The following is a 13,805-nucleotide window of genomic DNA, read 5'->3' on the forward strand; positions in this document are numbered from 1 at the left end:
GATGTTGTTCACAAGTCAACTAATGACAGGCAGGCAGAGATGCACTTATGAACACCTCCAGATTTTTGTGATTTGGCTTAGATCATGCAGTACCCATACACTCAATTTTTGAATCTTTCCCATTGCATGCAGATGTTGCATAGTGGTGGAATGATCACAGTTCATCATATATGCCAGTTCTCAACAACACTGATGTGGTTCATTTTGGATTAATGAGTATAAATGGTCTTCATCAAATCCCGAAGGTCCTTCTGAATGAACAGTGTCACTAATGTCAAAGCAGTCCTCCTTGAAATGAGAAAAATCATTTTTGTGCTATGATCTGTCCAATGACATTATCTCCAAGTTCTTCTGGCTGCATTCCCTGCTGTCACCCCTGTATTGAACTCAAACAGAAGAATATGTAAGAAATGTTCTGATTTCTCCACTTGGCACCACATTTTCTAGTGTCCACACCTCCACTCACTATCTACAAATGACAAAATGTAAACTCAAATAACAACAGTAAATTACAAATAAAAAACGACAATTGATAAACAAACCTGTAACAACTGGAATACCAACAAGCAAAACACAAATGCTATGAACTTATACACCAACCTAATATTTCGTAGCTCCTCTCTCACATTGTTTCTGGAATTTGCCCTGTGGTATAATTGTGTTCTTTTACAGGTTTCGGGAAATACAATTATTTGATACTTATTGTGTCACTGATGGCATCACTAGCTCAGCAGTTAAGCATATCAGCAATTTCATACATTCTACCATCTGCAGAATGTGAGCTTCAACTTTCCCCTGAAGACAAAGGGACTCTCAATGCAACAGGTTACATTGGTAAGAGAACTGTTTTATAGAAATGGAAGTATGGTAGGTATAAATAATCATACAAATGAATACTTTTGCATGCAATTGCCAAATTCATTTATTTATTTTGCTTTCTTTCCTTTTTTCTCAATTGCACAATTACACTTGACATATCACACTTCCAATATTGACAAAACTTTGATCCATTCTTCAGGAGAGAGGTGCAGTTGCAGCACAACTAAAAGGGTAACTGAAATAATTCCTACATCATCTACATTTGATTTTTATTTACTTTGTTTTGTGTTATTCTGAGTTCTGTGAATCCCAACTCCATTCGAGTTGCTAGGATGTTGAAAGAGTCACTGTTTCTACAATGTTTATGATAACGAATTGTTCATATGATTTACAGTTATGGATACAGTGGAGTACAATATGGTAGACTCATGGAGAATACTCATATCAATTAATGTGACGACAAGAGATCAGAATTAATATTTACACATACGCTATGAGACATTTATATTAGTAATATCTTAATATTTGAAAATCAATATATCTTTTATGACAAAAAATAATTTATATTTATGCTTGCACTAAATGGGACATTTCAGTTATACAATAAAAGTATACACACACTTGCTCATATGATAAGAAATTCACTAATTAAATCAAAGAATGGAAAATACAGGATAGAATGTAACAATATTATGAGAAGGAAAGTTGCTACTCACCATATAGTGGAGATGCTGAGTCGTAGATTGGCAAAACAAAAAGACTCTCACAATTAAATCTTTCAGCCATTCAGGCCTTCATCAACACTAGACACACATACACACTCACACACACACACTCATGCAAACACAACTCACACACATGACTGCAGTCTCAGGCAACTGAAACCACACTTCTAGTAGCAGCACCAGTGCATGATGGGAGTGGCAACTGGGTGGTGGTAAGGAGGAGGCTGGTGTGGGGAGGGGAGGGGTAGGATGGTGGGGGTGGCAGACACTGAAGTGCTGCAGGTCAGATGGAAAGCAAGGGAGAGGTGGGAAGATGGGGGTGGGGGAGTAGCGGAAAAGAAGTGAAATAAAAGCACTGGGTCTGGTGGTGGAATGACGGCTGTGTAGTGCTGGAATAGGAACAGGGAAGGGGCTGGATGGGTGTGGACAGTGAGTTGATTGATTGTTCCTTGATAGGCAGAGTGCAGCATGTTATCTTGGATGGAGAGTGATTAACAAAAATAGAAGTAACTTCAGGCATGCCCCAGAGAAATGTTTTCAGATCCCCATTATTCATGCACCATATTAATGAATTCACAGACAATATTAATAGCAAACTCAGACTTTACATAACGACACTGTTATCTATAATGAGATTTGTCTGAAAACACTGCAGAAATATTCAATGAGATAATATTTCAAAGCAATGTGAAGGTTGGTAACATGCCGCAAATGTATAGAAATGTAAAATTATTCGTTGCACAAAATGAAAAACATAGTATCCCTTGACTAAAATATCAATGATTCGAAATTAGAATCAGTCACATCATACAAATACCTAAGTGTAACGACTTGTAAATATATGAAATTGAATAATCACATAGGTTCAGTTGTAGGTGAAGCACGTGACAAGACTTTGGTTCATTGGCAGGATACAGGAAAAAAGCAGTCAGTCTACAAAAGAGACTACCTACAAATCACTTGTGCATCTCATCTTAGAATACGCTCAAGTATTTGGAACCCATACCAAATAGAAGTAACAGGGGCTACTGACCATATACAAAGAAGGGCAGCACAAGTGCTCACAGGTTTGTTTGATTCATAGGAGAGGATCATGAAAATGACAAGAAAGAGTGTCTGTCCAAGCTCAAACACATCTTAAATGTGGCTATAGATAAATTTGTACCCAAGTAATATAATAAAAGACAGCAGAAATCCACTATGGTTTAACAGCACTATTCAGAGAAGGTTGGGAAAATGAGGACTGCTATTGCTAAAAAAGATAAAGTAAGGAAACTGATTGAGAAAGTTAAATGGAAAATCATGCACCCATAAAAGGGCATATGCATGAAGCCTATAATAATTTCCAATTTGGATCAAAGCAAAAGGACGATCAGAAAATTCTAGAAATCTCTGATCCAAAGCTTCTCTCCTGTCTCCCATGGATTAGTACTGGTGCTGAAACTGATGACATCAGAAAAAAGCCAAAATATTATATTCAGCATTTTAAAAAGTATTTACACATGAGAACAATACTACGTTTGATTGCTGCACATAGTAAAAATGAGCAATATTGAAATAAACACATCTGGTTTTGAAAAGAAAAACCAGACAGCTCAAAGTTATAAGGCACCAGGTCCTGCTGCATCTCTTAATGCTGTGAAATTTCTCCCTTTCCTAGCTCATATTGACAGAGAACCTCTCATGTCAAGCATGTCCAGGAAAAAGCACAGGACATTCCTGTTTACAAAACAAGTAAATGCATTAATTCATTCTGTTTCATAGATTGCATCAAGTGGCAGAACTTTCAGAACATGGAATGAGTCAAGGTATTCAGTAACAAAAGAGAAGGAAGTCTCAGAAACTTTATCAGTATTCTGTAGGGAAGACTGGTGCTAGATGGCATAGATTTGGGTTTTCAGTTTTTCTGCTGTTTTGTGAAATACTTGGGCAGATTCAGGCAAATTCAGCAGATAGTTTAACTTTTTAACTACAAAAACATGTAGAAACCATTAGTGAAACATGTGTTTAGGTAACCCCAAAAAGACTTTCCCTAAAAGCTTGCAACTGCTCCAACTAACCCCACTTGCAAGATTAACTGGCATACCCCCAAGTACGAGTTGGCAAAATCTGATATGCAAAGGGATACTTAGGCAGAAAATAGTGATTTTCAAAGAAAAACTTTTGTTTTATTTTATCAAAACTTGGAGTTACTTGCCACTCAAAGTATAAACTGTTCAAACTATAAATTCCTCAAGAGGAAATAAATTTTGCTCAAATGTATAAACAATATGTACTTGAATGTATGAACAAACAGTGAACTTGCAGGAATTGTTTTTCTACTCACCAGCATGGCTAGAAATGTCATCAAACACATTGCTGAAAGGTGAGCATATGCTAGGGAAGGAGGAAACCAATTTAAATCCATTGACATGGAAACCATACTTACTGAACAAGATATATCTACTACAAGAGATAGATAATGAACCCGTACAGGCATGCCCCCCCCCCCTTGGTGTCGGCAAGAGATTATACAAAATGTAGAAGATGACACATATACAATGGTCATGCTGCCATGTCCTGGCACAAAACAAAACACCATTAATGAGCCAAAATGAAGGCACAGTTATAAGTTCGCTCTTGCAGGGCAGATAACAGGAAAGATGCATCATATGAGACTTTTTCCATAACTTGAATCTACATGCTGAATCCACTACATACAAATTTATATTTACACAAATAAAAAGGGTACAGTGTTCCACCATAACTACACTAGATAGGGAATGAGTCTAACTATAAGTTCACATGAAAGAGTTAAAACATTGATGTAATTTCACACATTCATAGGTCACATGCAAGTGGGTAGGTTACTTGTTGAAAGTATGTGAAGACTCTTGAACACACTCATATGAGCACACAAACTACACTGCTTAGTAGGTCTTGTGTGGGTTGGATTAATAATGTTAATGTGGTGGTATCTGAGAAGCAATTCCTCTAGTTGCATCTGCGGTAACTATCTAGGAAGTAAGGTTACACATGTCTGACTATATTTAAGATAGGTAGCATCATTGGTTTTCACTGATTATACAAGAAGCCTGTAATGCTCACGCTGTGTAGTCACACAAGGTCGACTTAATGGTACATAGTCTTCTGGTTGTTCATACACCTATCTGGCAGCACTGTGCCACAAGCTATTAAATTCTCCATCATGCAATTAAACACTACGTATCACTCAGCAAGTGGTGCTCACTGAAGTTACTTGCCTGATGTCCACAGGAAAGAGTGCTAGCCATGGATAAAAAGCTTCCAGCATTACTTTTAGCTTGGAAGAACCCGCTTATGGCAATGAAGTGGATGGGGAGAGTGTCTACGCCGCCAGGGTGCTTGCTACATATATATTATTTGGTGTGTGCCCACAAAACCTCTGCTGAAGCATTTGTGTCTCCATCATGCAATTAAACACTACGTATCACTCAGCAAGTGGTGCTCACTGAAGTTACTTGCCTGATGTCCACAGGAAAGAGTGCTAGCCACGGATAAAAAGCTTCCAGCATTACTTTTAGCTTGGAAGAACCCGCTTATGGCAATGAAGTGGATGGGGAGAGTGTCTACGCCGCCAGGGTGCTTGCTACATATATATTATTTGGTGTGTGCCCACAAAACCTCTGCTGAAGCATTTGTGTCATCTGCTAGGGAAAACGAGTGGCAACCATGAATGTTGGGAAGCATGTCATAATACAGTTCCCCATCCCTATCAGAGGGAAAAGGTGGGCTGTAGACCAAAGGACTAACCCTGGCATTTATTGGTGGACTAGGGTGTATGCTGACAATGGCGATGTGGGGTGATGGCTGCTGGTGGAGCTCAGTAGCCTGATGGTGCAACAGTGGAGGCAGCAATGCCATATGTGGCAGTCCCTGACATGTCATGCAATTAGCTCAGTCAAGGATGGTGGCCCACCACACTGTTAACTGGGGTGGGTCAGTGGTGCCCCCAGCTGATGGGCAGGTAGGTCATGCATGGGCAGAAGTGCACTGTGTGACCAGCAATTGTGGTGTACCACACATCTGCATGCACTGGCGCCATCGGTAACTGCTGTCACACTTTGCTGGATGATATTGTCTTATATCACTGTAGGATGCTTGCCGGCATTGGGTTTGGGGTATCAACAGGTGCAACTGGTGTTGTGAAGAAGACATTTAAGGGACAGAAAGATGCATCATGCCATGAGCGGTCAGGTGGTGGGGATGAGCTGTCAGGTGTGGTAGGCAGTTCCTCCAGGACAAGTGGCAGCGGGTCAAACAGTTGGTTGGCTCTGGCACTTGTGGCCCAGGCACTGGCCACTGGGTCGGTGATGCAGGTGGGAGCATTATCATCACCTCATGCCAGCTTGACCTCAACTACTGGAGCTGCACAGGAGCTGGGGAAGCTGAGAGTATACTCTGGCTTCAACTGGTCTGTGACTGTGACTGTGGCTGTGGTGCTGTGGGATTGCTGAGAAAAGGTCTTTTCTCTGAGCTTGAGGATGATTCGAAGGCCCAAGTATTGGGGCTGGAGCAGTGGCTGGCAGGCATCTATGCAGAGCATGACATGTGAGCACACCTCCAGATCTCAATGTATGAACAGTCTACACTCACCATGGTGCTGTAAGGGCATGGGGCTTAAGCAGGCCATGCAGTCATGCAGCAGCTGTCTGTATAAAAACTCAGTATCTGACCTCCCAAGTCAGCCTCATACGCCACTTGCAAACCTAGGAGAACCATTGGCAGGGCTGCAGACCATGGACCGTTTGGCAGGTGACATCTGCTTTTGAAGTCCTGTGAAACAGAATGGTGGTAGCTCATAGTGAAGTGAACTAAAGTGCTGCAAGTCCCAGGAAGTTTTTGTAAAGGCAGGACATAAATTACCACCTAAAGCCTAAGGTTATGTGATAGGGGCAAATGAAGTTTGAAACCTATGCATCGTTGAAGGCCCTAGCAATGGTGTCCACTGAGATGTCCAAGATTGGCACAGCCTTTCACCAGTGAATGAACCTTTCAACCATGGTAAGTATGTATTGGTAGCCATTAGATGGAAGGGGGCCCACAGTGTTGACATGTACATGTGGCAAACAACGTTCCCCTGAGAGGAATAGCAGCAATTGGAGTGTGCACATGTCAGCCCACCTTGGTACACTGGTATGGCATACAGGCATGCACTTAGCTACTACAATCTCGCTGAATCCCACACCAAAGGAAGCACTACCATTTGACAGCCACAGACATATGGACACTGGGGTGTGACAGGCTGTGTAGGTGGCCAAAGGCTGGTTTCTGGAATTCAGGGGGGAAGTAGGAATGGATACAGTCTGCTGAGCCATCTGGATAGTCAGAGTTTGTAAGGAGGTCACACCAGATATGGAGGTTGGTACTGCAAACTTCATGTGGTTGGAGGATATGGTCAGTGTACCAGTTGTTTCATGACTTGTTCAACTCAGGACCGGAGGATTCGGCAGAGAACAGGACCCTGTACTCTAGGGGGGGAGGGGGGTAAGGATGCAGGAGTGGCTGAGGCTAACAGTACTGTCTGAGGGATGTCTGGGTGCCTTCCTTCTAACAAAACCCTGTCCTGAGAGTTGGCGGTCAATGAAGACCTTGATGGGATGTCCTGCAACCGAGGGACAGAAGTATTTGATCGACTCGTAAACTACAAGGATATCACAGTCCCATGCAGCTCATTTTCACTGTGGCTTGGTCCATTTCATTGAAAATAAAACAGGGGCATTGGCTGCCAGGTATCCCCAATGCATTGCTGGAGGATGGCACCTAAGGCAGACTGGCCAGTGTCAGTGACAACTGCGAGCGAAGTGGTAGGCTGGGGATGGGTCAGAAGGGCAGCATTGGCTAGAACACACTTCATCTTCTAAACACTGTCCACCATTTGGACACACCAAGGCATGGACTTTTTCTTTTTGTGCAGTCACCTTGGAGTGCAGCTGTGAGGGACTCCTGTAGGTGTTTCTAAGGTAGTGCCTGAAAAAATTTCTCATGCCAAAGAACCAGTGGCGTTCCTTGAAGGTTGTGGGTATGGGTAGTTGGTCATTGTCTGGATCTTCTTGGCAAGCAGTTGGGAGCCTGTGGCAGAAACATTATGTCCCAGAAATTCAATCTCTAGAGCACCAAAAAATTGCGCTTCACCAGGTTAATTATAACCCCTATCTTCTGGAAGTGGAAGAATAACTCCTGGAGATGTCAGTGGTGCTCTGTGAGTTCACAAAAGTAGATGAAGATATCTTCCAGGTATTCAAAGTATCCCAAGGTGCCACTGAGAACATTGTCTAGAAAGTGCTGTCAGGTTAGGGTGGTGCTGTGGAGCCCGAACGGCATAAAAACGCTCTTGTAGAGGCTGAAAGGCACAATAATTTCTGTTTTCTCAAAGTTGTCTGGGGTGACTATGATTTGTTTGAATGTTTTTGTGCAATCACCTTGCTGAAGACCAATGTGCTGGAGAGAGCATTGCTGTAGCTTCACACAAAGGGCACAGCATAATGGTCAAGGATTGTCTTCATGTTTAGCACCTGACAGTTGCTGAAAGGGTGCCAAGTCCCCTCTTTTTGGGGGACCACATGCATGGGAGTATCCCACAGGCTTTTGGAGGGGCAGAGCACACTGGTGGTGATCGATGACTCAGTCTCAGCCTGAGTGGCCCTTTGTTTGCCTGGTGGAAGGCTGCGGGCACATTAGGAAACCAGAGGGCCTGCCGTTGTCGCCATTTAATGCACCATGTCATGGTTCACCTCCCAGGGGTGCTGGAACGATGGGTGAGGAGGGAAAACTCTGCAAGATCAGCAAAAGGGCCAGAGTAGGATAGCTGCTTAACTGCGAAGTGGATGTCTAAGCAGAGTTGGCAGGGGATGTGAAGGTGGGATGTACTGTACATGATCCATGATGTTGATAATGGTGAAAATCGATGGGAAATCTCAATCGAGGCCTAGGTCAATGGACTGGGTGTGCGAACAGTAAGTGGTGATGACTGAACCATTAGCTGCAGTGAGGAATAGGGAAGAAGGTGGATGGCAGACAGAAGGGGGTAACAGCTTGTGGGGCAAAATGGATAGGTCAGATTCAGTATCAACTAGGTATGCCAAAGGGAGTGAAAGGTTGTGACAATCTTGTATAAATAGGTGGTGTGAGACTGCAGAGCAAACAGGGGCACCAAACACTTGACAATTTGTGGTATTGCTGGCAAAGCACTCATGATATTAGCAGAGACCCCTGGTAGTCACCAACTGGCCAGGGGTGCTGCGCCTGTGTGAGTATGAGCACTGGTAGCTATCAAGCAGGTGGCTGTCAGGGGTGTAGATTTCACAAAGGTCATGTGCACCATGCACACAGTATTCAGGTGTGTCACATTGCTGAATTGGGTCTAGCATGGGGGTGGAAGGGTGCACACATTCCAGTGCAGCAGTGAGTTTCACCATCTCACTGATCATGTCTATCATTCACTGAGCCATCTCTGTAGGGAGGTCATGAGGTGTGGGGGCTGGAAGTGCTGGATTATGTTCAGACAACCCTATGAATAATTATTGCAGCACTGGGTGACAGTCGGTGAATATGGGTACATGTCGAAGCTGAAGGCTGGTGCTGGCAGTAGTCAATGAGGGGTCAAGCACGTTGAAAAGTCTATCGACTAAAACAGCTGCTGCATCAATGTTTGCGTGATTGTGCACAGCCAGGGCCATGTGTATTGTGGTGGACAGGTGCATGAGCCAGTTCAGGAATTATACTGGCATTATACTGGGCTTGGAAATGTCACGGATGTGTTGGAGAAGCTGCAAGGGTTGCATGTCATTGCATTCTTTGGCTGAACGTAGTGCATGTATGCACTGCATCTCAGATGACACTAACTGTGATATCAAATGGACTTTCAGTATGCCAAAACTTTTGAACTGTGGTGTGTTTGATATGATGTCATCCACCTCTGTGGTGACTTCAGGCTTGAGTGGTGGACCATCAATTCAGCCCTTGCAGATCCACTGGTAATAGAGGAACCCACAAATATTGCTTCAGTGGAATAAAATCGCAGTAGGGGTTCATGGGCCTTGAATGGTGGCAGGTGAGTGGGGCCCAGCCTGTCTGGGGTATTGGAGGGGTGGCTCACATCTAAGCAGCAATGCTCCCTGCAAGCTCTGCACTATGTCCAATAAAAGCATGGAACTCAGCCATTTGTGCTTGCAGATCAGGGATCGTGGAGAGAAGTTGGTGATCAGCTGGAGTCTTCCTCAAAGGGTTTGGTATGCTGGTCTTGGTGTTTCTCTGTGTCATTGCATCCCTAATTAGTGCTCTGGGTACAGAACTGCCAGAGCACGGGCAGTGCTACACAGTTGAATTGGCGTGCTGGGGTGCTTCACAAGCAAGTGTGTAGGTGACTTGTTGAAAGTATGTGAGGATTAATAAACACGATCATGTGAGCATGCAAACTGCACTGTTTAGTAGGTTTGGAGGATGGAGGGGGGAGGGGGGAGCTGCCATCCTTGTTAACGTTAAAGTGGCATCATTCAAGAAGTGATTTCTGGAGTTGCACTTGGGATATTTATCTAGGAAAAGGGGCCGCGGGTAGGTCACTGGTTCTCACTGACTATACAAGTGGCCTGCAATACAAGTAGCCTGCAATGCCCATGCCACATAGCTGCAAAAGGTCAACTTTCTGGTAAGTAGTCTTCTGGTTGGTTGTACACCTACCTGGTAGCACTGTGTGGCAAAATGTTAAATTCTCTGTCATGTGATGAAACATGACATATCATTCAGTGGGTGTCACTTGCTCGGTGTCCATTGGGAAGAGTGCCAACCATGGGGAAAGAGCTTTTGGCCACACTTTTAGCCCAGAAAAACCCATCTATGGCAAAGGGGTGGCTGGGGAGAGAGTCTATGCTGCCAGAGTGCTCACTATACATATAATGTCTAGTGTGTACCCACATGTCTTCTGCTGAAGCATTTGCTTCTTCTGCTAAGGAAAATGAGTGGCACATATGAATGATGGGGAGCACTATAACCACAAATTCTTATAGAAGAATAAACTGTGGTTATTATTATAGCTACCTACAGTTATTAAAAGAGAATTAGCTGAATGTTTCAAACCAACTACAAATGTAGGAGCATGGCACTCGCTTATTCCAATAGGTAGAATTTCTGCACAATTTTACATTTGTCATATCCAACTGAATCATTCATGTCTGGCAATTTGATCATGGTGGACATTCCACTCTCATTACCACTAGTTTCAAAAATCTTCCCAGTAAGGTGGAAGGAAGGAAGATTAGGGTTTCATATCCTATTGACATGGAAGTCACTACCAGATTGAACACAAGCTCGGTATGTTTTAAGGCCAGAGATGGAAATCAGCTGTGTCCTTTCAAATGAACTGTCCCAACATTTGCCTGAGTGACTTTGGAAAATCACAGAAAATGTGAATCTGGATGGCACCATGTGGATATGAACCATCACCCTCCTGAATGTGAGTCCAGTGTGGTAACCACCACACCACCTTGCTCAGTGGGTATTGGGTACTGGGTACTGGTGGGGATGGTACTTCACCACAGCAGAGTAACTTATGTGAAATTCAGGTGATCATGAGGCCTTTGAGACTGGGGAGGATTCATTGTTGGTCTTGTTCAATGTGACCTGTTGGCATCATTTTGAAGTTCTCCAGGACTTATTTGAACTGTCAAATTAGAACCCTTGCCATCTAGATAGCAGGCTGAGGATGAAAGCTCTTTGCCATAGAGAGTTTCTTCAGCCTCTGAATTATCATTGACCCTTGTATCGGTGAGTGCATTCTTTGTACCCCATACCAATCTATCTCATATACATTGTTTGAGTGGAGCAGTATTTATGGAATACCTCTTTTATTTGTATTTTATTATTATTTCTGGTTATTCATTTGACAATCTCTTTACAACAGATGCCATGATTCTTATATATATATATATATATATATATATATATATATATATATATATATATATATATATATATATATATATGAAATATGTCTGCTTGTGTCTGTATGTGTGGATGGATATGTGTGTGTGTGCGAGTGTATACCTGTCCTTTTTTCCCCCTAAGGTAAGTCTTTCCGCTCCCGGGATTGGAATGACTCCTTACCCTCTCCCTTAAAACCCACATCCTTTCGTCTTTCCCTCTCCTTCCCTCTTTCCTGATGAGGCAACAGTTTGTTGCGAAAGCTTGAATTTTGTGTGTATATTTGTGTTTGTTTGTTTGTGTGTCTATCGACCTGCCAGCGCTTTTGTTTGGTAAGTCTCATCATCTTTCTTTCTTTTTAGATATATATATATATATATATATATATATATATATATATATATATATTTTTTTTTTTTTTTTTTTTTTTTTTTTTTTTTTGCCAGCTATGGACCGCATACAACTTAAGACTTATGGTGTTTCTTTTTCTTCCGTTCTTCCCAGTACTTCTTCATTTTCTCGCCAACTGCTTGTCTCTGCTCATCTGTTCACACTCTCTGGGGTCGAGGTTTTGGCGCATCTTCTTCATAGTTTGCGTTTTCTATAAGTAGCCTAAAGTTATTTCTGTCACATACTATTTCTTCTGTAACACCTATTTTGTTGGCGTCTTTCTTTACTGCTTCTATCCATCCTACAGTGTTTTTCAGCTTACTAACGTAATTAAAAATTTTCTTTGTAATACGTGTTTCTTCCATTCTTTTTAAATGTCCATAAAATTTTAGCCGTCTCTTCCTCATTGTATCTGTGATATTTTCTGTATTTTTGTATAGGTCTTCATTTCTCCTTTTAATCCACCTATTTTCCTTGTTTTTCTCAGGACCTAGAATTTTTCTTAATATTTTTCTCTCTCTTTTTTCTAGTTCTCTTAATTCGCCTTTCTTATTCAATGTTAGGCACTCTGATCCATATGTTGCTTGTGTCCTAATAACTGAATTATAATGTTTAATCTTTGCTTGTATAGATATTGATTTCTTATTGTAGTAGTTTTGTGTTAATTTATATGCAAATTCCAACTTTTTTATTCTTTCTTTATTTGTTGTGTTATCCAGTCCATTGGCTTGGATCCACTCCCCCAGGTATTTGAATCTATCAACTCTTTTAATTTTTCCATACTTTGTTTTCATAAACTTTTCTGTATTATGTTTGTGTTCTATATACTCGTTTTTTTCGTAGGATATTTTTAGCCCAGTCTTTTCAGCAATCTCGTGTAACATATCAAGCATAACTGTTGCGTCTGTTCAGTTTTCAGTTATCAGTGCCATATCATCCGCAAAGGCTAAACATTTTACTTCAAATTTGTTCTTTCCTTGGCCCATGCTTATACCCTTTGTGCCTCTGTTTTTTAATGTGTTTTCCCATGTTTTTACTACTTTATCTAAAACCAAGTTAAAGAGAATTGGGGACAGTCCGTCACCTTGTCGAACTCCTGTTTTGATTTTGAATGGTTCAGAAATTTCGCCTTGAAACTTAATTCTTGATGTTGTATCTGTGAGCGTTTGTTTAACAAGTCTTCTGGTGTTTTCATCTACCCCTGATTCATAAAGTATCTGGAATAGTGTTTGTCTGTCAACTGAGTCGTAGGTCTTCTTGAAGTCTACGAAAGTAACTACTGTATTTTTATTTTGTATAGCTCTCACTCTCAAAATTGTTTTTAAATTAAAAATCTGTTCTGCACATGATCTACCTTTTCTAAATCCTGCTTGATAATCTCCTATATTAGGTCCTGCTTGTTCCTCTATTCTATTTAAAAGTGCTTTAGAAAGTATTTTGTATGTCACTGGTAACAAGGATATGCCCCTGTAGTTGTTGGTGTCTGTTTTATATCCTTTTTTATGGAGAGGGTGGATCAATGCTTGTTTCCAGTCACTGGGTATGATTCCTTTTGTCCAAATGTCTTCAATTACTTTGTGAATTTTCTGACATGCGGATAAGCCCCCTAGTTTCCACATTTCTGCCACTATCCCATCCTCACCTGGTGCTTTGTTATTCTTCAATGCTTTGATAATCTTTTCTATTTCTTCTACTGTAGGTGGTTCCGACGGTGGATTTTCATGTTGTGGTTTTTGAAACTGTAACCTGTCATTAGGCTCCTCACAATTTAATAGATTTTCAAAGTATTCAGCTAAGATCTGGCAGTTCTCTTTATTGCTTAAAACCATTTTTCCATTTTTATCTTTAAAATGTAAACTTGGTGACTAGAATCCTGTTAAAACTTCTCTGAAAGTCTTATAGAAGTCTCTAGTGTTGTTCCTTTTGAAATCAGAA

The 13,805-nt window shown here is 41.6% G+C and overlaps 1 protein-coding gene across 1 annotated transcript in view; it reads left to right on the forward strand.

Annotated features, from left to right (window-relative positions):
• LOC126262612 (synaptic vesicle glycoprotein 2A-like) overlaps positions 1-13,805 on the forward strand; it is a 53,459-nt gene that overhangs the window by 22,231 nt on the left and 17,423 nt on the right. The window contains exon 3 of the mRNA XM_049959367.1: positions 673-834. Coding sequence (XP_049815324.1) covers positions 673-834 — 162 coding nt within the window. The remainder of the gene's footprint in view (positions 1-672; positions 835-13,805) is intronic.

The sequence above is a fragment of the Schistocerca nitens genome, chromosome 6 (assembly GCF_023898315.1).
Source record: "Schistocerca nitens isolate TAMUIC-IGC-003100 chromosome 6, iqSchNite1.1, whole genome shotgun sequence".
Taxonomy (NCBI): domain Eukaryota; kingdom Metazoa; phylum Arthropoda; class Insecta; order Orthoptera; family Acrididae; genus Schistocerca; species Schistocerca nitens.